This window comes from Aspergillus alliaceus (assembly GCF_009176365.1).
Source record: "Aspergillus alliaceus strain CBS 536.65 unplaced genomic scaffold BDW43scaffold_31, whole genome shotgun sequence".
NCBI lineage: Eukaryota > Fungi > Ascomycota > Eurotiomycetes > Eurotiales > Aspergillaceae > Aspergillus > Aspergillus alliaceus.
This window is the reverse complement of record NW_022474714.1, coordinates 419,657-443,793: the sequence shown is the minus strand read 5'-3', so window position 1 is coordinate 443,793 and position 24,137 is coordinate 419,657. Positions and strand designations below refer to the sequence as shown.

Below are 24,137 nucleotides of genomic sequence, written 5' to 3'. Positions count from 1 at the left end.
CCCCCCCTGCCCTCTCATTAACAAACCCTTACTGATATTTCTTCAAAAAAAAAAGAGGCAGCAAACCAAGCCGGAAAAGCCCGGTGATTGACGTTAATATCTTGTAAACAAGAAAAAAAAACCAACTATGCCAATTTAATTCCTTACGATGCGATGTCGCGACTGCGTGCCCGGAACGAATTGTCTACGTGTATGATTGCCCACACATCCTAGCTACGAATACAGTTCTAGGCTGTGGAGATATTGGATATTATTTCTATGAAAGGCAGGGCGCGGGCCCAGAATGAGGGATTCTACGGAGTAAATTGTGGGGGGCGGGGGGGGTTCTGATCGCTCTGTCCACGTCGAATGGAGCTGGTGCCCTCCCTGGACCGCATTAGGCTGTATCTTAATATACAAGGCGCGGCTTACTGGGCCGGTGCTCTACAAAATCAAATATACTTCTATCGCACCGACGGGAAATGATATCGTAGAGGTAAATCGGTAATAGTGACACGTGATCTCGCGACGCGGCAATCCCTTTCCGCGCCGCGCCACGCTTGTGTCGCTCGTCTTCTTCTACTTTTCGTCTATTCGACTTGCTTACGACTAGATAGACGGGGATTTTGTCCAGATTCGAGCATCTACGCATAATGAATATATAAATCACATTCGAGATCCAAGCTATATCAAACGAACCGGATACCATATCCGGCCGACTACAATTTGCCCCTCGCCCTCACCTCACATCCACCATCAGAATATAATATGGCAGGCCCATTCCCCAAGAAGGCCTCAACGCCCTCGCGGCCCTCATTCAAGTCCAAACAGCCAACCTCCACGAAACGAAACAGCAGTCTGCTTAACTTCTTCCAGAAGGCCGATGGTCCGCCTAAGCCCACGTCCCGACAGCCGAGGATTACGCAGTTTGCGACGAAGATAGAGCGGACTAGTAGTGGGGCCTCTACGCCATCGCTGCGGCGGGACGATAGCTCGAAGAGTACTGGTGGCGGGGGATTGTTCTTGGATGAGAAGAATGGGGCGAAGGTGGTGTTGGTAGATCCGAGTACGTCTCCGCGGTCGCGGTCTCAGACGCCGGATGATATCTGGGAGGAGAAGGGGGATTTCACGGGGGAGGGGGAGGATGAGGGGAGGTTTAATGAGAATGGGTCGGCGGTTAAGAAGCGGAGGGTTGGGGATGACTCTCACTCGAGAGAGGGTGAGGTGGAAAGGAAGGTGGTGGCGGCGGCCACTCGTGCTCCAGTTAAGTCGAAGCAGGTTAGCGGTCCGTTTATTGATGAGTCGGATAGTGAGGAGGACTTGGGGGCGTTTGGGGGTTTTGGTGATGAGCCCACGGTGGCGGGGAACGTTGGACTTGGGGATGATGACCGGAAAGATCAGGATCGCGCTTCCGACGTCGCCGTACCACCATTGGTAAGAGAAGCCACGAGCCATATCGAAGATGATGAATTTGCGAATTTTGACGAATTAGAAGGGGATGAATTCAGAGAGGAAGAACTCTTAGACTTAGAAAACGAAGACGAAGAGGGGGTCCGGTATGCGGTTTTCGGTTTCGACGACTCGAATGATCTTTCGGCTATAGAGGAATGCGACGTGGATCCTGGTGGGAGTGCGCCAGTTTGTCCCATCTGTCAGGTTGAGTTGGTAGGCTTGAGTGAAGTCGTAGGGCACTCTTTTTGCATGAAACCTGAACGAGTCTGGCTAATAGTAAAGTAGGACGTGTCGGTACATGTCAATGACTGCCTTGATGGAAAGCCTGTCACTGTCCTGCCAAAGCCAAAGGCAAAGCCTGACACCCCCCCGAAGGCGCTGACTCGCGCAGAGCTCGCTTCTATCGCAAGACCCGCGCAAAGCGATCCGTACTCCTCGGGCGCGTCGAAAACCGCTTCAGCCTTCTCAAAGCTTATGGCAGGTAACGCCGAAGATACGGCATGGACGGTGGCTGCAGCCAGTGAGGTTAAGTCTCGGGGCAAGCAAGCTTATCAACGAACTTGTCCATTTTACAAGATCATTCCGGGATTTTCCATATGCGTGGATGCCTTTCGTTACGGAGCAGTGGAAGGATGCAACGCCTACTTCCTAAGTCATTTCCATAGTGACCATTACATAGGCCTGACGGGCTCTTGGCGTCATGGTCCCATTTACTGCAGTAAAGCTACAGGCAATCTGGTCCGCCAACAGCTCAAGGTGGACCCGCGATGGGTGGTAGATCTAGAGTTTGAGAAGACAACGGAGGTTCCTAGTACCGGTGGGGTGAAAGTGACTTTGATCGAGGCTAATCACTGCCCCGGAAGCGCTTTATTTCTATTTGAAAAGACCATGGGATCCAGTCCGTCTAAAAGGGTCCAACGTGTTCTCCATTGTGGTGACTTTCGAGCATCTCCGGCCCATGTGCAACACGCCCTTCTCCGTCCCGAGATCGCCGACTCCGCTACCGGCCAGAAACGGCAGCAGCGCATCGACGTGTGCTATTTAGACACCACCTACCTCAACCCTAAATATTCATTCCCCAGCCAAATAGATGTCATCGAAGCCTGCGCGGATCTCTGCGTCAGCCTTGACAACGGGGAGGATGAGGGCCCTGCCCCGTGGCAGTCGGCAAAAGCGAACAATGGGGGCGGGAGCATCATGAAAAAGTTTTTCAACTCTATGACGGGTGCGGGCAAATCACAGGACCAGCCATCATCCCGCCCGCAGGGTCGGTTGCTAGTCGTCATCGGAACATATAGTATTGGTAAAGAGCGCATATGCCTGGCCATTGCCCGGGCCTTGAAGAGCAAGATCTATGCCACTGCGGCCAAGCAACGGGTGTGCGCCTGCCTAGAGGATCCCGAGCTCTCTTCATTATTAACGGACGACCCTGTGGGGGCTCAGGTGCATATGCAGACGCTCTTTGAGATTCGCGCCGAGACGCTGGCCGACTACCTGGATTCGATGAAACCGCACTTTACACGCGTGGTAGGATTTCGTCCGACCGGATGGACATACCGCCCACCCACTGGGAGGATGCTGGATAACCCGCCCGTCTCGACGGTGTTACACTCTTCGCATTGGAAGACGCCTTTCACGGCGGGCGACTTGGCACCTCAACGCGGGAGTACGCGGGAAAGCGCGTGCTTTGGGGTGCCGTACAGCGAACATAGTTCGTTCCGAGAGTTGACGATGTTCTGCTGTGCGCTACGGATCGGACGGGTGATCCCCACGGTGAACGTCGGCAGTCGGAAAAGTCGCGAACGAATGAAGGCGTGGGTCGAGCGATGGGAGGCGGAGAAGCGGAAGAGCGGATTGTATCGTGTGGAAGGGGATCGATGGTAGGAATATGTGCGGCTTTTGTGGTATATATGGGGAGGGGTAGTAGATTTGTACATATACATAACGGGATAGTATATTCCGCTGGTGCGTCACCTGCACCGAATACATTGCATGAGCATACAACCGACACAATGGCCCTCAGTAAATACTCGGTTTCGATGTGTCAGAAGGAAGACCAGGCGCTTCGTATTCAGAGACATGTATGGGATCTAGTATGACCTGTCATGAATTGACACCTGTATATATACATCACTAGAAGCATTGCATATAAATGGTCGTGGAAATGCCGAGTTTTGCAGTCCAAGTCCCGACCCGAGAGCCAGGGGAGTACGTACTATCTGTCTTCCGTGCATGACGCCACCAAACGCTCAGCTATTGGTACAAAGAGTGGTTGAAGGTTGTTCCATGCTGTTTGCCCAGTATAAATGAGCTGAAGGTTATAGGGTACTCAGATGGCACATGACCGGTGGCCAATCAACAGCGAGGCAAAGGTAGCGTTCAAAAACATTAGCTTGGCTCAAAGCTAAACAACCCTTTCCTCGCCAGTCATTGACTGGAAAGAACCATAGACGGAGGACCGCGGGCGATCATCTCTCGTGGCTTTAGCCGAGAAAAGCCAAAGCGGGGTGGGGGAAGTCGATCGGGGGAAAGTATCGGCTCCAAGAGACGAGGGAGTAAACCCCAGACTTCCCGACTCTTAGATCCGTCGGCTGGATAGCCTCGGGGAAGGTCTTGGGCTGGCCGGACCCATAAATATCAGCAAGTTAGCATAGATAGTTCAATGAAATATACATTGATATGAGGATTATTTGATTCACTTCGCTTATTTCAATATTCCCCCCTCCACCCTTATTCAATCATTTTGGTTTTATATCGCTGGTTATTCACTTCTATCCTCATTCTTCAGTCACTTTTGTTCTGCAGGCATTGAAGTGATTAGGGCAACACCAAGAACGGGTTAGTGGCACCGTTTTCTTTCATTCCCCACCACGTTCATATCTTCTCTTAGTGGAATCCTTTTCCTAATATGCCAATGTCTCACCCTTTCTAGCCAATTCCTTTACAACCACTCGCGGCTATGATCGCCGACTTCCTACTGTCGCCCACCGGCGCCGTTTACTTCCTGGTCGCCGCCTTCGTCACCTACTACGTTGCACCCTACCTACAGCTATGGCGCCTACGGGATATCCCGTCACCGGGTTTCGCGGCCTTCTCCAACCTGTGGCTGATGCTGCAGGCCCGCCACGGCAAACGGTTCCTGGTCGTCGACGAAGAGCACAAGAAGCGTGGTAAACTCGTTCGCATCGCACCACGACACATCTCCATCGCCGACGATGAAGCCATCCAAGCGGTTTACGGCCACGGAAATGGATTCTTAAAAGCGTACGTATACATGTCATATCAATCTCAACCAATGAAAATAAAACACACTATATATACAACAAGCCACCCCCAAACCTAAACCCCAACAACTCCGATTCCCCCACTACATAAAATATGATATATATATAGATATAGATATAGATATAGATATACTAATAAAATAAAACAGCGACTTCTACGACGCCTTCGTCTCCATCCGCCGCGGCCTCTTCAACACGCGCTCCCGCGCCGAACACACCCGAAAACGCAAAACAGTCAGCCATACCTTTTCCACAAAATCCATCGGCCAATTCGAACAATACATCCACTCCAACATCGAGCTCTTCGTGCGCCAATGGACCCGTCTCGCCTCCACCACTTCCCAAGCTAACGGCTACGCGACCCTCGACGCCCTAAACTGGTTCAATTACCTCGCCTTCGACATCATCGGGGACCTAGCCTTCGGCGCCCCCTTCGGCATGCTGGAGAAGGGGCAAGATATCGCCGAGATGCGGAAGTGTCCGGACGACAAGCCGAAGTATGTGCGGGCGGTTGAGGTGTTGAATCGGCGGGGGGAGGTGAGCGCGACGCTGGGGGCGTGTCCGGGGTTGATTAAGTGGGCGAAGTGGATTCCGGATCGGTTTTTCAAGGAGGGGTTGGAGGCTGTTGAGCATTTGGCGGGGATTGCGGTCGCGCGGGTGAATGAGCGGCTTAGGCCGGAGGTTATGGAGGGGAATACGCGGGTGGATCTGTTGGCGAGGTTGATGGAAGGACGGGATGGGGCTGGGGAGAAGCTTGGCAGGGAGGAGTTGACGGCGGAGGCCTTGACGCAGCTTATTGCGGGGTCCGATACAACGAGTAATACCTCTTGTGCGATCTTATATTGGTGTTTGACGACGGAGGGGGTCGTGGAGAGGTTGCATGAGGTGCTTGATGGGGCTATCCCGCGGGATGTGGAGGTTCCGGATTATGGGATGGTAAAGGACATTCCTTAGTATGTGATTTTTTTTCCCCCTTTTCCCCCTTCCTTTTACCCTTTTTGTGTTGGTGGATGACGTTGGGTGCTGACGGAGAGGGGTTTAACAGTTTGCAATGGGTTATTTGGGAAACCATGCGCATTCATAGTACCAGTGCTATGGGTCTGCCTCGCGAGATCCCCGCTGGTAACCCCCCTGTTACGATCTCGGGCCATACGTTCTACCCCGGGGATGTGCTGTCCGTTCCTAGCTATACGATCCATCGGTCGAAGGAGATCTGGGGTCCGGATGCGGAGCAGTTCGTCCCTGAGCGCTGGGATCCAGCTCGTCTTACGGCGCGCCAGAAGGCGGCGTTCATTCCCTTCAGCACCGGACCCAGGGCCTGTGTGGGCCGCAATGTGGCGGAGATGGAGCTGCTTGTGATCTGTGGCACGGTGTTCCGGTTGTTTGATTTTGTCATTCAGCAGGATGGGCCGATGGAGACGAGGGAGGGGTTCCTGCGGAAGCCCTTGGGGCTGATGGTGGGGATGAAGAGGAGGACTCTTGGTTAGATTGCAGGGATGGTTGGGAACGTAGGTGGATCTGGTATGGAATGGAACCTTGGGTGGAATGAGATAAATCGTCTAGGCCGGGCGAGGGGTACTCTACCCTCCCATTTGAGACGATCCTGACTGTGTATGTACATATGCTTTTTATCCACTTCATTATGCTTCATTACTCCCTGTTCGTTGGCATCTATGCTGAGACTGTTTTACTATTGTCTTATTGAAATCTCAACCATGTTGAATACATTATCTATCTACCGAGTCGAATCGCTATAATGCACGATACTACATCGACATCACCCGAGCCGTGACATAATTCATTACATGCGGGACGCAGGGCCGCATTCTTCGTGGCCGCATGGCCCCAGAATTGCGGCGACAAAATAGATACATTAAGTTACTTCCTCTCCATCTCCAACCAACAAGGCAAGAACCATGATTACCACGTCGCCGGACCGAACTTCTTCCCAGTAATTTCGATAGCATTGCCGGCAGCATCCATGGTGTCTTTAGCAATACGGGTGCCCCACCAGTCCGGGAATGGGGTATTGGTGAGTTGTAGGGTGAGGAAGATGACGATCGTGGATAGTGTAAGACCCACGTCCAGGCCGGCAGACAGGACGTAGTTGTACTGCATCCACCAGCCGCGCCAGCGGCTGCGGATCCACTTATTGAAGATGAAACCGACAACAGTCCAACTGAGGTAGTTGAGCGGCGTGGCGGGGGGAATCAAGCCAGCACCTGTGAAGATCAGGGGCGCGCTGAGATAGCGGATTTTGCTGCGGGGCCAGATACGGGCACCGAGGTAGATAGCAACGGGCAAGACAGCGCCAGCGAGCCAGAACCACATCAGGCCCGAGTAGAGCTGACCGGGCGAGAACATGCGCGCGGGACCGATGACGCCCCAGATAACAGAGGCGTTGAAGAACACACGACCGTTGGGACAGCTGTAATGGTTGGGCTGATCTTTGTCACAGACCCCCTCGATAGATCCCAGAGCCCAATTCATGACCGCAATTTGGACGATCGATGTCCAAAGGGTCGCAATCATCTGGGCGGCAAAGGTAATTCGCGGTGGGATTTTCATGTAGTGACCTAGCTTCATGTCCTGGCAGAAGTATAATCCCTGGGACATGGAGATGTAACCGAAGGTCTTGAAAAGCATCATGGCCATTGGCTTTCCGGGCTGCATGTAGCCGATCACAAACTCTGTTAAGACGTTGAGTCCGAGTTGGATGTTGGTGGCTGCCTGCACAATCCCAACAGGCAGAGTCCACACGATGGCCATGATCAAGGCCACAAAGAAGGCCCACCAACTCAAATGGGTGGGATATCCCAGCGACACACCAAGAGCAATGCCCATCATGCTCAGGAAAAGTACAGCATACCACCAGAGGGGCACGGGCTTGAATCGGGACATCAGGCGGGCGTGGATATCTTCCTCGGCTTTGCCAAAGTTGCGGAGGCGGGCCATGATCTCGCCACCGTGGAAGAGGATCGCATGCAGCAGGACAGCAAGAACGCCAGCGAAACTCAATCCGTAACTCAAAGCAAATGTAGTCGACAGAAAGAGTGGTGAATATTCCTTGTATTTGGCTTCGTCGAACGTGAAGTCTGGGGTCAGGATTCTAGAGACATTGTATGCCTCTGCCATGTTATCGTAGCTGCTGGAATCACTGATGGGCAGGTGCTTGAACCAGTAGGCATTGCTATAATGCAGACCGCAAGTGCAAATCCAGTAGAAAACCACCATGCCGATCAGGGTGTTCGCGTGAGCATGCCACGGCGAGATGAGGGGACTGAAATTGAATCCAGAGATCTGAGTCCAGTCAAAGGTGATAGGTAGGAAAGACAAGCCGGTCCAACCACCGAAGAGTTGATTGACGACAGGGCTTTGTGGCTTGATCCATGTCACCCACGCGAAGACGCTGAGGAACGGAGCAATATATCCGGGGAACCAGTACCACACGAAAGACCCTACTAAGCAATACAAGAACATGCGATACCTGCCAATCGTCCAACCGGCGACCTTTCGTGGGTCAGGGACAGTGCGATCATGCAGCGCGCTAAATATGGATGTGTTGATGAGGGTTGAGGGCCAAATCATGGAGGCAGGGGCGACCAGGAACCGGTGAAAAAAGCCGGCGAAACCAAATCCCAGCATCTGCGTGGAGATACACAGGAGAAGCTCATAGCCCCATCCAAATCGCTGCTTATAGAAAGCTCGTTGGGCCACGATGATGTCGGTAGCATAGGCGGTGCCACCTCCGAAGGAAGCATTAGCCATGAGGACCGAAATAGCATGTTCCTTTTTGCTAAAAGGGCCCGGGTTCAAGTTGAACTTGACGCCAAAAATGCTATATACTTTGTTTGGCAGTAGCATGGCCCATGCTACTCCAATTGGGTAGGCCACAACCTGGACGACATACGAAGGAATGACAATGTATGGCTGACGCAGAGAGAACAGCATGTTCATTGCCGACGCAACGGTTGCTAGGACCAGGCCAATCACCCAGGCACGGATGGTATTGGTATGGCCACCTTCATCAATGTTTGGTACGGCAGAACGTACTTCTGGGTATGGAGAGTTCTCGAGAAGCTCGTTCGCAGTTTCCACCCCAACTTTGCCATCTTGAGTGTTCAACACGTCGTCGAGATCATCGGCGATCTCTTCAGGCAAGTTGGGATCCCATTTATGCTCCTTCTTCAGTTGTTTCAGATGCGAGATAGCCTCATCCGGAGCTGTTTCATCAATTGCCGATCCGGTGGACACGGCCACCGTGGGCTCAGACACTTTCTCCATCGTGGTGCGTGAGAAAGAGAGACGACACCACTGGAGCCGAGCGCGTTAGGATTGGGGGATGGCCGTGGTTGCGCTGACCATTTAGAAAGGGACGGGAAGAAAAGAGGTGGTGGCCCGCTAAGGGAGTGATGGCGATGAGAAGAAAAAGTGACGGAGCCGAAGGAAGTTCACTTCATATATAGACGAGATAACGGCATTCCACTCCTCACGAGCATAAAAGGGGAGACATCAGATATGCCCGATGGTAGCCCGGCATCTTATCGTCCATGAAAGGACAAATTAATTAAATTGGAAATGAGACCCCCGCTATCAAGCCGCCTCCAAACGCCTAAATGGCTAGGCATGATCCGAAGTAACCCTAGCCGAGAGACCATGGTTTTCCCTACCAGGAGGCTAGCTTCAAGGAACCATATCTGGGTTAGGCAAGACCTAGAACTGTGGAGATTCTTCCCAGGAAGAGAGAACGCTTTCCGATCATCGCCAATCGCTTCCAGAAGATTCTTTCGCCAATCTGACATGGACCGCAACCTCCTGAGTGCCTTGAGATCAACGCTGTGAGAAATCTCCCCGCGTTTGAGAAGTTGAATTTGCTACCCAGAGGCGTCATGGACCGAAATCTCTGCGGATCGGCGTTGTTTGGCTGACGCCCCCAAGCTGATAAGCCCAGTGAGTGGTCTACTAAGGGTGGCGTTCCTATGTGCGCCGACGAATGGCATAATCTATGGATGTTTCACCGGAATCCGCGCTAGATAGATAAAAGGCTAGATCAGCGAGTGATTGGAATGAGTAGTCGCCAAATGCGTCGGGCGTCCGGACCGTATCTGGGGTAATAAGCATTGAGATTCCTGCACTAAGGAAGGGTGGGGGTTGAACCTGTATTCCCCTTTCTGAGTGGCTAAGGCCTTGTTGATACACCGAGTCTCAGACGCTTCCAACCGCACAAGTTTGTTTCTGATAAGCAAGCGGAACACACCACATCCCAAGAATGCCACCTCAAGCGATATCATTCGATCAATCGTGTGCGTGACCAGTCTCGCGGCCTCTTTTAGCGCCGTCTTGGACCATATGCTGAGCGGGGTTCTATACAACCCAGAGTTGTTGGTTGATAAATCAAGCCTCGGATAAAACAGGAATGGCAAATCGTCGGACGTATTGCGGCCATGGCCCTAACCGCTTCTGAAAGTTTACTCCGTCTTAGCTTCAATGATAAGGCAATGGTGGAACCAATTCCTCTTTCCCACTAACGGAAAATGCTTGAACCCCAACTGCGGGCACGATTGGACGATGTAACGTGGGCCAAATTTTGGCTTATCTGGCACCCAATGTCTTGCCTATCTTGGCCAGTTCGGTCCTCCCCTCCCATCATGAACCCTCAAATGGTTGACAGAAATTTTCAACACCGGTCATCCAAGCTTGGAATTCAGATTGGAATCATGCCACAGGAACCATTGTTCCCGTACTTAGCATCTTCGGCAATGCTAGGTGTGCTTCGTCTCGTCTGATCCACCCGGTACTCAGTACAACAGGACCAGATAATCCCATAGACGACGGAGTTGGCGTGAGATATGCCTTGCCCTTCGCACGGACGCGGTGTGAAGTAATAGCGTTCCGTAAGCTTGCTCTCCATTCCTTTGCTCCTTTGTTCAAAGTGTGTTAAAAAAAAAAAAAAAGGAATAATGGGTCCTCTTAGCACCCACTTGGGTGAAATTGATGGACGAATAGGCATGCTGGGCCGCCCTGCAGCTAGTGACCCCAATATATTCTTGATCTCTGGACTCGTTCTACGTGACTGTCCCTTGGGCGCAAGGCCACATGGCAAATGGATACCGTCGGATGTCGGATCAAGGTCGTCCGTGACACCATTTCCTGTCTCATCTCCTCTATTATCATTATGTAAAACGGCGAATTTAGAACGACAGGAATAATGTTGATTGGCTATGCTATGTGGATGGCATCATCCATGCGGACTGAGTGTGCTACGGGCTGGAACCATCAACCACACGCATGCCATTGTTACTATTGAAGGTATCATTGGAAGCATAATGCGGAGACAGTCAATGCCTGGAGAGTGAATCTTGCCACGTTTAACGAAGTAGTAGAGAACCGCCTGCGCCATGGCCTGAGATTGGGCTGCCCTTATGCAGTCTAACTAAATGGCACCAACTTAAGGTTCTGTCAGTGTTACATGGGGGCACCTACAGATGACCAACCTGAACCATACGGTTCTGTCGAAGGAAAAAGCTCGTCGTCTACTAAAGCCCATTCAAAATCCGCAAGGAATTGGTCATTGAAGAGAATGGGCTCGGGGCGCTCCGTCAGACCAATCGGTGCGGTCGCCATGTTATCTCGATTGATATCGACGCCTATACCGATGATAAGCTTCAACCTGATAAGATGTCTGAGGTAGTAAGAAAACATACCATCCGGCATGTTTCCCTGGGTGTGGCCCCCTGACCGAAACTGAGGGTCATACTCTTCCCGCCACCACCACACTGCATCCGCCACAGGACTGAGCATCAATCGGCTGCGGATCCGAAGCGTGGTGAAATCACTCCCATCGGACTTGCGGAACGCCCTGGTGCTATTCCACAGTTGGTTTAGGACAAGAACCGTTTTCGCCGCGCCATCGTTGTTTTGGACAGACATCTGTTTAAGGAGGTTAATTGCCGCAAAGAAACGCGACCGGGCCTTTTCCAGATCCAAGCCTGGCATTGGAGCGCCTTTATGTATGCGCAAGAGAGTTACCGAGGCGAGAAGCATCCCAAAGTATACCTCCAGAGGAGTTGCCGCGAGGCTTATAGCCTCTCGGTTCAAATCCTGCACACACTCGACAGCTGAACAGGCCGTATTGAGGAGGCGTCCAAGGCAATTTGTTGAGTATAACGTCTGGGTTTTGAAAAAGTGAAGTATTTGGATGCTCAAGCAACAGGTCTTCGTCTGAAATCGGTCATATGCTAGATGAAAATGAGCGTCTCTCGCCTCACCTTGGGGCAGACTGGTATTACTTAGACATGTCCCCGCCTCTAAATCAGTGACTTGTGTCTCGAATGTACGTAAGACTATATCTAAGGCTCTTTCTTGCTCTAGAGACATCGTTCGTACTCCAACTTCTAGCACGGCCGCACTGCAACGAGCAACCAGCTCCTGGCACTTCCTCTCTAGGACCAGCGACGGCGTTAACTTCTGAATTAACACCTCGCGCAGCCCGAAGTCCTGCTCCAGCTCCATAAAGGAACGAGGCGGGTGCCCCTTTATAATGCAAGCGCTACGATCTCTTAGCATCTAACAAGCAAATGTGGCTACTTGCACCTTACCGTTGGTACACGATGACGCAGCGCGCCCAGAGCTCAGATCGTCGGATCAATTCCGCTTCAGATGGAGCCGGAATCCTTTTCTTGGTGAACTCGTGACTCGACATGGGAATATGCAGTCCGTTCTGCATAGCAATGTGCAGCATACTTCCACTTAGTGGAAAGGTTAGTTCAGGCTTTGTGTTATCCTTCGGCATTGGCCATGTGAGAAAGAGCAACAAGCCCTGTATTATATGCCATGGGGCTGAGGCTGACGCGAGTGAAAGCAATGCCATGTCTGTAATGCTTCGTGCAAGTGCGGTCAGCAATGTCGGGTTTCTGGGGTACGTCCTGCATGCAGCCCCGATAACAGCCCAAAATAGAAACGGACACTGCGCATAGTATGCGTTAGGGGTGGTCAATGGGTCGAGGATGGGAAGAAACTGAGCGTAATGATCAAAGAACCTGGGTCTTGTTAGCAGCGATAACAAAGGTTCTCGTTGGAATACATGTGCACAATTGGAAAATCTCATCTATTTCCTCACCCGTGACTTCTACCCCGTCTAGAGTACGTGACACAGTAGGATCCGAAGGCCGCTCCCCTGAAGCATATTCCACTCGTGCCGCGGGCGGTCCGAGGGAGACGGAAGGTACTGTCGTCGGGGGGTAGGGGACCGGGGATGACTGTGACTGAGGTGTTAAGTGCACAGCCCCTTCGTTCCCTGGTTGATGCGCGCCCAGCTCCGCGGCAGCCGTCAGCATGTCGATAGGTGAGTACTGAGGGTGAGTACTGTGGGACGATCTCAATCTCCGACGCAACTCATCTGTTTCCTGTTCCAGTTCAGACAGTTTCCTGCTTCTGTTAGTTCATGCTTAGACTCTAGGCAATGGGCACAATAGCTGGTTCAACTCACCGGCGTTTGTGCTCTCTCCGAAATGGATCCGAAATGATGCACTGTACTTTCATCTTGAGGCACCTAGTGCATGGCCGATCGGGATTTAGATAGGCATCACATTTGGCCTACAGATATTGAAGTTAGCAAGAACGTCTCGTATTATTCTGCAATCCATAGCTCTATCTCGTATGGCACGGAAATGACCCGCCTTTTGCTGCCGGCACTCGGTGCAGGCTTTCTTCCCCCGTTTCGGTGGGCTTTCCGGTCGATACGTGAGTAAGGGAATCATCGCAATTTTGCACCTTAGGGCGCAACTTACGGTGTATCGCCTTGATCATCCATTCTTCAGCAACTCATCTACATGGTAAAAGCAGCAGCGTGGAGAGGAAGATGCTGATGCTGTCGGCGGTCGAAATGAAGTTGAAGACGGGGCGGAGATAGCGCCATTATCTCCGGGATATCACTGGATCTCGGACTATAGGACAAAGCAAACAAACGGCCACGCTGCAATTAGAAACAGTAGTCTATAGACTCTAGCCTGGCGAAAACCGTACCTGAGCTTCTAACAACCCTCCATACTTGCATAGAGAGGGTCCCCAGCGAATAGCGATGACCCTTGCTGGTTTACAGGATAGTCCAACGCCATCACCCATAGGCACCTGGCATTTTATACTAATCACCTATCCAGGTTAGATTGATCGAATATGCCCAGACATGGAATGGTTTTCATTATACAATTCGAAGATGAAATTGAATCCTACATCGGAGATCACCTGCTGTTTAGAGTATTCCGGAACCGGCCTGCCTTATCGGGCCTTGCCGGCCCATAATTGGTCTAAGGACCGGTCCCGGCTAATACCTTTGCCCTCATGCATTGACTTAGTTACGACTAGTCACTTTCAACACTCGCTACTATTCATTTCTACTAGATCTATCATGGCCAATTTTAATTTGATTATTTAAGCTACAATCCTGCCCATTGAGTAGTGTAGTTCGTCTCTAGGGAGCTTTGGTGTATAAAGATTAACATATGACAATGTCTACTTATATATATTTTCCAAGTCCGATCATTTTGACGCTCCGCACTCATGATAGATATTCAAGGAAAAACCGACTAGCGAGCGTACCAAATGCAAGAAAATTAAGAAATAAAACCAAAAAGAGAGAAGATATTTTCCAACTAAAAGGTGCAGTGTGTCTAAGCTACCCTACCAACTAATAGAATAGAAAGGGTAACTTCGTAGGGAGCAACTGATAGAGCTCTCAAACCACGTAAATATGCTCACGACGGACTGCAAACCAAAAAGCAACATGCTGATCGTACTTCTTCCTGGTGAGGTCATCTGAACGATGCCAGAAAGTAATACGAGCACTGCGTTGTGTTCATGAGGAGCTTGGGGCTTGAGATGGCTTGTGCGCAGCGTTGCAATATGGGGTGTGATTGCCATTATGCAAATCAGAAGACCTGTGCGTGTTCTTTCTTCCCCACCCGCCACAAAGAAAAAAGCTGGATAGACAACTCCCCGATCAGTCTCCAATATGATTTATATTGCGACCATGGTGTCTCACATGCGGCATACTCAGCTGATAAACTATAGAGGGTGATCAAAGAAGCTCTCGGAGTGCACCGTGGGATTCTCGCTCAGATAGTTTGTCGAGGGTTCCACGCTGTCCTAGATATCAGTAACTCGGTGCGAGTAGCCCATGGATGTACATACGATTGGGTAACTGCGTTCGAAATATCCCGTCGCGGATGATCAACAACGCATGCAAAAAGTAGCATTATAGCGGAGACACTTCGTGCCACGGTATTCTCGTGAGATTTGGATTGCACCCATCACTGAGCAGCAAACACTATCTGTATAATATTGTCTGATCCGGCGTGCATGGCTTCACATCCAGTGATTTAACTTACGGTTGGACAAAATGCGTCCAGTACACCTGTAGTTCGAAAGTATGCAAAAGTGAACATGAGAAAATGGTAGGGTCTACTAATGACGATTTGTGATATCTCCGGCCGTTAATATTGTGTGTGCCGGACAAGGCTGTTAACTATTCCAGGGTCTCGGATCCATTACTTTGAATGATCCCAGCGACGTGCCTCTACCTTGATGTTGGATTGCCCCTGTAACGTCTGTTCGAAGCCATATTGTGGCGAGAGTATGGAATGAAACCGCAGCCGACTATGAAGAGGGATATATAAACAGCAATTCACGTATGTAGGAAAAGGAGAGACGACAATAGTCGTAGAATAATGGCCGAATCTACTTTTAACTATTGGATATGGATCACGCCCGAGCGTCGATCGCCAAATTGGAACAGGCTGCTGAGAGCGGAAAGCGTATCACTCCCGAGTACCGTGCAGCCAAATCACAAAAGAGAATGAACCTATCATGGCGAGTATGCAGGTTTGTGATGAAGACACAGTATTGCATATGAGAAGCAAATGTCGATTCATGTGCCAGTGACTGCGAAAAGTATGGCGATGAGGCAGATGAACTTTGATGCAATGAACCATTGCGTAAGCCGCAGATCCACATTACACAAGAGGACGCCAGGGAGGCACAGCTTGCAGAGGTGATGCCGCGGATGAAACATGATCAGCAGTACCTTCTTTGACAAACCGCCTATGGCCGTGCTTTTAACAAACCACCTGGGCCAGCCTCTGTGAATGCTCAAATCCGGGTTATTGCCGATCGAAATGAGGCGTCCGAGCTTTCTGCAAGTTCTGCGGGTGTTCCAGTGTGCGTGACTGAAAAGAAGCTCAACATGCCGAGTCGAAAGTTTAGGAGGACAGAACCTGCGAGATGGCATGACAGAACAGATGCAAGTCAGTGGTCTTGCTTTGGTGGAACTCGCCCTGCTATCTCTGATGCGAAGGGTAGTAGAGTGCGGCGGATAACATTTGAGGATGCGAGACGAGGAAGTGCATGTATTGTTGGGAGTGTTTTGGAAGGCGTATACACTCGGCTTGAAAGCTGTAATCAGACTGATATAGTGCATTGTACCATGTTTCGCGTATGAAGCCGATCTATTCTGTGTAGGTCTAACCGCCCGATTCGTCTGAACCAGACGACCTCTGGTGTTGACAGGAGAGGTATTGTGTATCCACTTCTATTGTTGATAAGAGGGTCGGCTAAATTTATTTACGTGTGGAACAATGACTGTGGATCAGTAAACATCTCAACGTTCCGGTTCAAGCGATCCTCCCAGCTTGTCAGACAGACTTTAACCATGGCCTGTATTTTGTTGCATCGTGCCGCGATATACCTATCGTTCCTCTACATCGCTTGAGTAATGTCCACCCACTTCGGACGACTCAAATGTGAGGAACAGTCAGATCTGCTCACGCAATATATCAAGAGGCGAAATGAAACGGTCGCTCACTATGTCAATCCGAAAAAAAAGTCACAACCGCCAAGTGGTTCCTGTACATTGTCTGAATAGTGACCGCGTTCCCCGCCAATTGAATCCATTCCATAAGATTGACATTCGCCTGAACCGTACAAGACGAGTTCGGAGACTGGCGATTAGAACTCCTTAGTTTCTCTCGAGTATGATCCAGAGTAACAGAGGAAACGAGGGAGACCCTGTAAAACTAATTCTCTGAATGCCAGAGCCGGGTAAAGCCGGGCAGGATTTATCTAACCCAAGCGATAGGTTCTTGGCTGGCACAATACTCGGTATCACAGCCAGTCCAAAATGGGACTGGCCAGTGGAGTAGGTGGTATATAAGATTGCATACATCGGATGGGACTTGCATGACATGCAGCTCTGTGAGAGCTGAAAGGGACCGCAGATGTTCGACGTATGTACGGAGTAGTTCTGCTGCTCAGAAGACATCATGTCATAGCAGGCCTGGACCGACGATCTGTTACCTCGGGTGCAAAATTTCGGTCAAAAGGGCAGACGCCTCGTTAGCTTAGGATATTTTTTCGGCCATCCTCGGATTCATGCATGACAAATTCTTGCATAAAGGGACTGGGTTTGAGACAAGGTTTGCGACCGAATGAAGTGGTTGTCTCCATTATCTATCCGTAGTCTACTCCATAATGGATGATCAAAGCTCCTTCCGAGTGGGGATTGTTGCAGACCCGACCCTGAACTGTACGTACAGCTGCAACCTGGGAGAAAACGGTTTCGAGGACGCAATTGCAGTGGTTGGTTGAGGGAAGATCGAGAAATGGAATCTTGCGTGTGTAAGTGTGTACTTTTGACAAGAAAATAATGTGAGAGAGAGCGTGTGTGAGAATTAAATGGTTTGTTTGGTTTGGAATAGAAAGAAGGTTTGGTGGAACCGGAAGAACGTGACTCGACTGGTTATTAATATTCCCCGTGACGCAAAGACCCTCTTTTCTCCGCCCCTCATTGATTCAACAATGACAAATACCATGGTGGATTTTCCTTTGCACCCATCACACTTCAATGCCAAAACCTAGGGTGGAGGGGTAATCAATTCCTCCTAGAAGGGTCGATGGGCGAAAATGATGGGACAATGACAGGGCTATAAATACCCCTGGGGAGGTCATACATTCTCCTAGGGTCCTCAACACACGAGCACCTTGATCGCATCAATCTACACCAATCACAGCTTACTCGTGACATCAGAATGCCTTTGACTGGCCACTGTTTGTGCAAAGCTGTCACCTACTCGGTGGACGTGGAGGCACCGGCTCTTACTGCGTATGACCACTGTGACGATTGCCAGCGCCAGAGTGGCTCAACTTACTGTATGCACTATGACATCTGTTTCCTACCCCCATTCTTTTCCCCTCCCTTTTCCCTTTCCCACGAGGCACCTAAAGGACTATGGGCTAAGATTTCAACTACTTCACAGCTCTTGTCGCGGTAGTCCCCAAGGACAAACTTAATATCAATGGGCCTGTGAAAAGCTGGGCAGGAAAGGGTTCTTCTGGTAACGCAGTTCACCGGATCTTCTGCTCAGAATGCGGTTCCCCCATTGCACATGATCCCGATGCCGCCCCGGAGATCATTGCCATCAAGGCCGGAACTCTTGATGTAGAAATCAAGAAGAACCTCAAGCCCGTAAATATCCCCTTTTATGACTACAGCGAGAGTTGTCCGCCTTGTTACCCCCGGAACTAACTCGGCATACCTGTTTAGGACACCGAAATCTGGACAGTTAGCAAGCTGCCATTCTGCCAGGAGCATCTCGCGAAGCCCTTCAAGCACATGCCGGAGTAAAGATGCCCTTCAGTGTATCGATGAGGTTGCAGAAGGGACAATTACTTTTGACGAGGGATATCATATAACCTATGTAATTTTGAAATTGGAAACTTATTTTGCCATCTCTCCTTTTGGCTCAATGGGGTACTTGAACTCCATATATAACAGACTATAGACCCACCTCTTAGCGGCCTAGCCATGTGATTGGCAAGCTGTAATCATCGTAAGTGCCTGATATTGGAAATGGCTAATCTAATCCCCGTAAGTGTTTCTCTGTTTGGAATGAATCATTGATTATCAAGCCTCTGTTCCACAGGAATTCGACCGGCAACATAGTGACTTCGAATAAGCATGCGGAAGAAAAGCCACCGATTGCTTCCTTGGACTGAGACGCTGTCTCACAGTTTCAAATATTACACTTTAGAAGCGCCGGATTTTGTCTGATTTGGGATGAAAGATTACGGGAGATTACATGACACCCTATAAATTAGACCGCACTGTCTTGCCTTGGGGGTTATCATGACCGCTCTCTGGGATACAAGACATCTTAAGCTCTGAGAGAGGTTGAAGATTTATACTGTATCTTGTGAAGGACTCATTACTGCATCTTTGGCATTGTATACTACAAAACACCATGTCGTCAGGAACTCTTCATATCGTCGACTCTCGAACAAAGCGCAAGTATGAGGTTCAGATCGAACGAAATGCAGTTTCTGCGATTGACTTCAAGAAAATCAAGGCTCCAGGAGCTGGGACTGACCGAGCAGATCATGTGGCTGGTGGCCTGCGCGTTCACGATCCAGGGCTACAGAATACCACAGTGGTGGAGTCGGCTATAAGTTTTTCGTACGACCAAATGGGTGGACAAACTCGGCACAAGCTGACGTTCTTAGTGATCATGAAAGAGATTTACTTTTCTTTCGGGGCTACACCTTAGCTCAACTATGGGAGAGTGACTTCGAGGACATGTTGTATCTCCTTGTTTGGGGTACGTATCCAACTGCGCAGCAGAAGAAAGAGTTAAGCGGAAAACTTACGGAACAAATGCTGGTGGTTCCACAAGAGGTGCAGAGGACAATCCAAGCTCTCCCGTAAGCGTTCTTGTGATCATGCCTGTGCTCAATGAATGACTTTGAAGGTACAGAAGCACGACGTCTCCCTTGCCTCTCATACTGGCTGGACTGTCGGCATACTTGGCGTGCTTTCCAGAGACAATTCCCGCGTCAGCCCATGCGCACCTATACCAAGGCAACTCGCTTAATTCCGACTATGCAGTTATCCGAGCAGTAGCCGCATATGCTGTTACTTTTGGCCTCGTCAATAGCCATCGGAAAGGAATCAGGTTTCAACTTCCATCGCCCGAGAATACCTACTGCGAGAATCTATTTACTATGGCAGGAATGGTCGACAGGGTTTCCGGCCGTCCAGACCCCGTTAAACTGTCGTGTTTCCGCCGTTTTGCCATGCTCAATGCGGACCATGGTATGGCCTTGACTGCCTTTTCCACAATAGTGACAGCGTCCTCGTTAGCAGATCCTATCTCCTGCCTGATTAGCGCCGTGGCAGCCGCATACGGACCCCTCCACTTTGGTGCTACCGAGTCAGCCCAGCGTGCGCTTCTGGAAATTGGAAGACCGGACAGGGTTCCTGACTTCATCGAGGAAGTGAGAAACGGACACAGGAAGCTATTCGGGTACGGACATCGCTCATACAAGGGCCCTGACCCTAGAGTTCGACCAATTCAGTCGATCCTCAAGGACCTAAACCCATCCTCGAATGGCCTTCTGAAAATAGCCGAGCGAATCGAGCAAGAGGCCACAACAGATGACTATTTCCGCCGAAGAAAACTGTATCCTAATGCCGACTTTTACGGCAACTTTGTTTTCACAGAACTGTAAGTCGCTACAGATCGAGGATATCCGCGCATCTGACTAGGGACTAGTGGGTTCGAACCGGATATGATTCCGGCTGCTATGCTTACACAGCGAATAATGGGGATCATGGCACATTGGCGGGAATATATGCGTACGTGCTGATCGCGGCAAGATATCGGAGTGTTCTAATTGCCTGGTAGTAACACGCGGCAAGTTGTTTCGCCCGTCGCACATCTATACAGGTGATACAGGGGATAACAAGCCACTGCCCAAGATATGATGTTAACAGAAGCAAGTTCAGATGAGCATTATGACACGGTAACATCATGGCCAATGCTCCAGATAGTCTAGGTTTTGACAGCTTGGCCATTATCAAATGAATACGTTATACCTTTTGAACCTAGAACCTTATGTATCTTATTAAGAATAGTAGAGCAGGCTCCGTGGCCCCAGAATCACACTGCAAAGTAGGCAACATCAAGTCCGTATATATCCAAATAACCGTTTGGCACAAACAATATCCCAATCGAAATGAGCAACAGCCAGGACGACCGAGTAGAAACAGGAGCGACAGAGAATACTCCACTACTACCACGATATTCAAGCTTTACTACCAGCCAAAAAAGGATCATAATTCTGACAGCAGCCATAGGATCCACGTTCTCTCCCCTGTCAGCAAACATTTACTACCCAGCCCTCAATTCAATAGCAGACGACCTCAATGTGACCAGCTCCCAGATCAACCTAACTATCACTACATACATGGTAAAGCTTCCCTCCTCAACTATGTCATAATCCTACTCAACTGGAATCTACAAACAGATATGTCAAGCCATAGCTCCGACCCTGACAGGGTCCTTCGCAGACCAAGCCGGCCGCCGCCCGGCCTACATTCTGTGCTTTCTGATATACATAGCAAGCAACATCGCCCTCGCCCTCCAGCACAGCTACCCTGCGCTTCTCATCCTACGCGCAATCCAGAGTAGCGGCAGCAGCGGTACCGTGGTCCTCGCGTCAGCCGTCGCCGCGGATGTCATCACTTCCGCCGAAAGAGGCACATACATGAGCATCACCTCGCTAGCCAACATCCTCGCGCCATCCCTGGGTCCAGTCCTCGGCGGAGTCCTAAGTGAATACCTAGGATGGCAATCGATCTTCTGGTTTCTGGCCATCTCATCTACCATCTTCTTCATCCCCCTCGAGCTCTTCTTCCCAGAGACATGTCGGACAATCGTCGGAGACGGCTCGATCCCTGCATCAGGATGGAACAGATCCATCTTCGATTGGTGGAGATCGAAAAGGACTAGGCCAACCTCAACGCCAATCTCAACAACAACAAGCACCGAGCCACCGCCCCAAACACCCCCATCCAGAAGGGTTAACCCCCTCTCAGCCCTCATGCTCCTCTTCCACCTCCCAACAGGCCTCATCCTCCTCTCTAACGGCCTAATATTCGCAAGCTACTACGCCATTACAGCCGGATTACCCTCGCAACTCAGATCCATCTACGGACTAAGTGACCTCGGCATAGGACTCAGCTTCATCCCCATGGGCGTCGGATCCCTTCTAAGCGCCGCATTCAACGGGCTAGCCGTAGACTACAACTACCGCCGAATGAGAGCAAAATCAGGCCTCACGGTCTGCAAACAAAGACAGGACATCGAGGACTTCAACATCGAGAAAGCCCGAATAGGAGTCGGCGGGCCAATGACAGTATGTACTTACCTCTACCCCTAACCCCAAGTACCAAACCAGGCATAGCCGAATATCCTAATACTTATACTGATGGTTTAACAAAGCTCTTGGCCCCCCTCCCGATCCTCTTCTACGCCCTCACAACATCAATTAACAGCCCACCACCCTTAGCCCTAACCCTCTCACTTATCTTCACAATCGCCTTCACCTTAACAGCAACATACAACATCCTGAACATCCTCCTCGTCGACCTCCACTACACCACTCCCGCAACCGTAATGGCCACAAACAACCTGGTCCGGTGCTTCCTCGGCGCAGCCGCCACAGCCCTCGTACATCCCTGTATGCAGCGATGGGGCGTCAAAGTGACATATTGTGGTGTGGCCGGTATAGTACTGAGCGTGATCCCTTTCCTAGGGATGATATGGGCGTGGGGAATGAGCTGGCGGAGAAGAGGCGTAGTTGGCTGAATTTATGTGGTCCAGGCTTAGCTGTTCATAATGGAAACTTGTGGATGATTGGCTTGTTCCTTGTGGATATTCTAAATAGATTTGTACACGAAAGCACAGATCATCATCAGTCTCAGCTTGGTCATCATGGATTAATTGCCGGGATTTGGAGGTTACACATCGCATGTACGTCGGTTTGATATGAGAGTGCACGATGGGTTAAGGTGGAGTATAAAGGCATTGTGGAGTCCGTCAAAGTCCTTTGCCAAGTGAAGTGAGGTTGAGTCAAGTCATAACTTTTAAGGTCAACGGGCAACAGAACAAGACAATACTATCGCAAATAATGCTCTCTATCCTCTTCTACCTCTGCGCTCTAGTAGCAGCGCAGATAAGCCCTCTCCCACCGAACACTCCAACCCTGTGTCTGCGATACCCTGACACATCGTGGGTTCGTCCTGGAGATACGCTTCTCAAATCGAGTATGGCCTCCCCTCATATCTCTTACTTACCTTACGGATATGGGCCATGGTGTCTAATTCTAGAACCGAATACCAGAAACCCAAACCCTCCCCATAATAAGCGCCCATGACCTAAACCCCAAATCAACCTACCTCCTCCTCTTCATCGACCTGGACGTTCTCTACGAAAAGAACGCAACAACTGTCCTGCACTGGTACCAACCCGACATGGTCCCCGTCTTCAAGCCCAACACCAACACCAAGAGTAACTTACGGCACTTCGACAAGGTCAATCAGTATTCAAACGGAATCCTGGCAAACCAAAGCATCGGAGCCGAATACATCGCACCGCAACCCCCGCCGTACTCGCGCCACCGATACGTGTACCTCCTCTACAACCAGCGCCCGAACTACTCGCTCCCCAAGTGCTATTCTCACATCTTCCCACCCACGATCGAGGCAAGGGGAGGGTTCGATACTCGCCAATTTGTCGATGTGACCGGGCTGGGCGCGCCAGTGGCCGGTAACTATTTCTTCGTGGAGTATGATGGGCCCGTGATCAAGCCGACGGTGACGGTGAGGCCGACGACGACGTGGCTCAGGTCCGCGCCGTGCGAAGGTGTAACACCCACGAGCTTGTTGGCATGTAAGGGGGGAAGGGAATATGCAGGCCGGTACGTAGGACAGCATTAATTGTTGAATTGGGCCCGGTCTAGATGGGCGGCTAAAGGGGGATGAGGGACGTCATCTTCGTGGTACGAATGAGGCGATAGGGAGAATGGTATGCAAGGTCTTTCATGTAGTACTTTGTCACAGTATCACGCACTGTTCACGAAGCTGGAATGCTGTGTTTGGCTGTAGGAATAGGAGTATAGAGTTTATTCAGAGTGCTCTGCGTCATGGCCTTTCGGCAGTTCAGAATTCTAAATATCTGGAACTGCCGATAGGCCGGGTGTGGAACATGGGTAATGTAACCTAGGTAGAGGCCGAACTGCATCATATTGCTACCTTGGTCTTGAAACTTTGAGCCTATTGATACCTAAGGGCGTATTGGAGAAGGTAGCAATGGGGTGTTTTGGAAGCCCCAAGAGGAGCTGGTCGCCCGATATATAGCTTGCAAGCCAGAAGCTTACGGCATGCATTAACTCACACGGCTTCTCATCCATTCGTCCGAAGAGATTATAGGTTTGCAACTATGAATCGAGACAGGTCCTCCAGGGCACTTCCTGATCCACTTCCCAAGAGCGTCAAAGTTCGGTCCACTTGCAATGCTTGCCAACAAGCCAAGA

The 24,137-nt window shown here is 50.5% G+C and overlaps 5 protein-coding genes across 5 annotated transcripts in view; 3 read left to right on the top strand and 2 right to left on the bottom strand.

Annotated features, from left to right (window-relative positions):
• Nucleotides 1-6,202, top strand: part of BDW43DRAFT_301433 (cytochrome P450-domain-containing protein) — a gene marked incomplete at both ends in the record, with an annotated part of 10,165 nt that extends 3,963 nt beyond the window's left edge. Inside the window, 5 exons of the mRNA XM_032045044.1 lie at nucleotides 856-1,662; nucleotides 1,717-3,294; nucleotides 4,364-4,695; nucleotides 4,865-5,668; nucleotides 5,761-6,202. Coding sequence (XP_031898862.1) covers nucleotides 856-1,662; nucleotides 1,717-3,294; nucleotides 4,364-4,695; nucleotides 4,865-5,668; nucleotides 5,761-6,202 — 3,963 coding nt within the window. The remainder of the gene's footprint in view (nucleotides 1-855; nucleotides 1,663-1,716; nucleotides 3,295-4,363; nucleotides 4,696-4,864; nucleotides 5,669-5,760) is intronic.
• Nucleotides 6,203-6,373: 171 nt separating this feature from the next.
• Nucleotides 6,374-9,146, bottom strand: optB (small oligopeptide transporter, OPT family). The gene has a single exon (XM_032038191.1). It carries the CDS (start codon nucleotides 8,997-8,999, stop codon nucleotides 6,636-6,638), a length of 2,364 nt encoding a protein of 787 aa, XP_031898861.1. The 5' UTR covers nucleotides 9,000-9,146; the 3' UTR covers nucleotides 6,374-6,635.
• A 1,806-nt stretch (nucleotides 9,147-10,952) lies between these two features.
• BDW43DRAFT_131513 (uncharacterized protein) lies at nucleotides 10,953-13,635 on the bottom strand. The gene is made up of 7 exons (XM_032038190.1): nucleotides 13,505-13,635; nucleotides 13,204-13,310; nucleotides 12,807-13,142; nucleotides 12,314-12,754; nucleotides 12,005-12,264; nucleotides 11,420-11,953; nucleotides 10,953-11,362 (listed from the first exon to the last, which is right to left on the bottom strand). The coding sequence occupies exons 2-7, from the start codon at nucleotides 13,254-13,256 to the stop codon at nucleotides 11,181-11,183; spliced, it is 1,806 nt and encodes a 601-aa protein (XP_031898860.1). The 5' UTR covers nucleotides 13,257-13,310; nucleotides 13,505-13,635; the 3' UTR covers nucleotides 10,953-11,180.
• A 4,159-nt stretch (nucleotides 13,636-17,794) lies between these two features.
• Nucleotides 17,795-18,390, top strand: BDW43DRAFT_301430 (GFA family protein; the record flags this gene model as incomplete). Its single annotated transcript, XM_032045043.1, has 3 exons — nucleotides 17,795-17,915; nucleotides 18,023-18,231; nucleotides 18,310-18,390. 3 exons carry the CDS (start codon nucleotides 17,795-17,797, stop codon nucleotides 18,388-18,390), a joined length of 411 nt encoding a protein of 136 aa, XP_031898859.1.
• Nucleotides 18,391-19,006: 616 nt separating this feature from the next.
• BDW43DRAFT_320601 (MFS transporter) lies at nucleotides 19,007-24,010 on the top strand (the record flags this gene model as incomplete). Its single annotated transcript, XM_032049108.1, has 11 exons — nucleotides 19,007-19,218; nucleotides 19,266-19,463; nucleotides 19,517-20,266; nucleotides 20,315-20,397; nucleotides 20,447-20,462; nucleotides 20,783-21,011; nucleotides 21,069-21,959; nucleotides 22,046-22,306; nucleotides 22,710-22,869; nucleotides 22,946-23,418; nucleotides 23,451-24,010. 11 exons carry the CDS (start codon nucleotides 19,007-19,009, stop codon nucleotides 23,496-23,498), a joined length of 3,321 nt encoding a protein of 1,106 aa, XP_031898858.1. The 3' UTR covers nucleotides 23,499-24,010.
• Nucleotides 24,011-24,137: the final 127 nt, after the last annotated feature.

Excerpts from the sequence above, each read along its gene's own strand:
- optB (XM_032038191.1), bottom strand. The coding sequence starts at position 8,999 with ATGGAGAAAGTGTCTGAGCCCACGGTGGCCGTGTCCACCGGATCGGCA.
- BDW43DRAFT_131513 (XM_032038190.1), bottom strand. The coding sequence starts at position 13,256 with ATGAAAGTACAGTGCATCATTTCGGATCCATTTCGGAGAGAGCACAAA. Across the intron at positions 13,143-13,203 it reads CGGAGAGAGCACAAACGCCG|GAAACTGTCTGAACTGGAAC; the intron begins GTGAGTTGAACC and ends TAACAGAAGCAG. Across the intron at positions 12,265-12,313 it reads TGCGTCATCGTGTACCAACG|CGCTTGCATTATAAAGGGGC; the intron begins GTAAGGTGCAAG and ends AAGAGATCGTAG.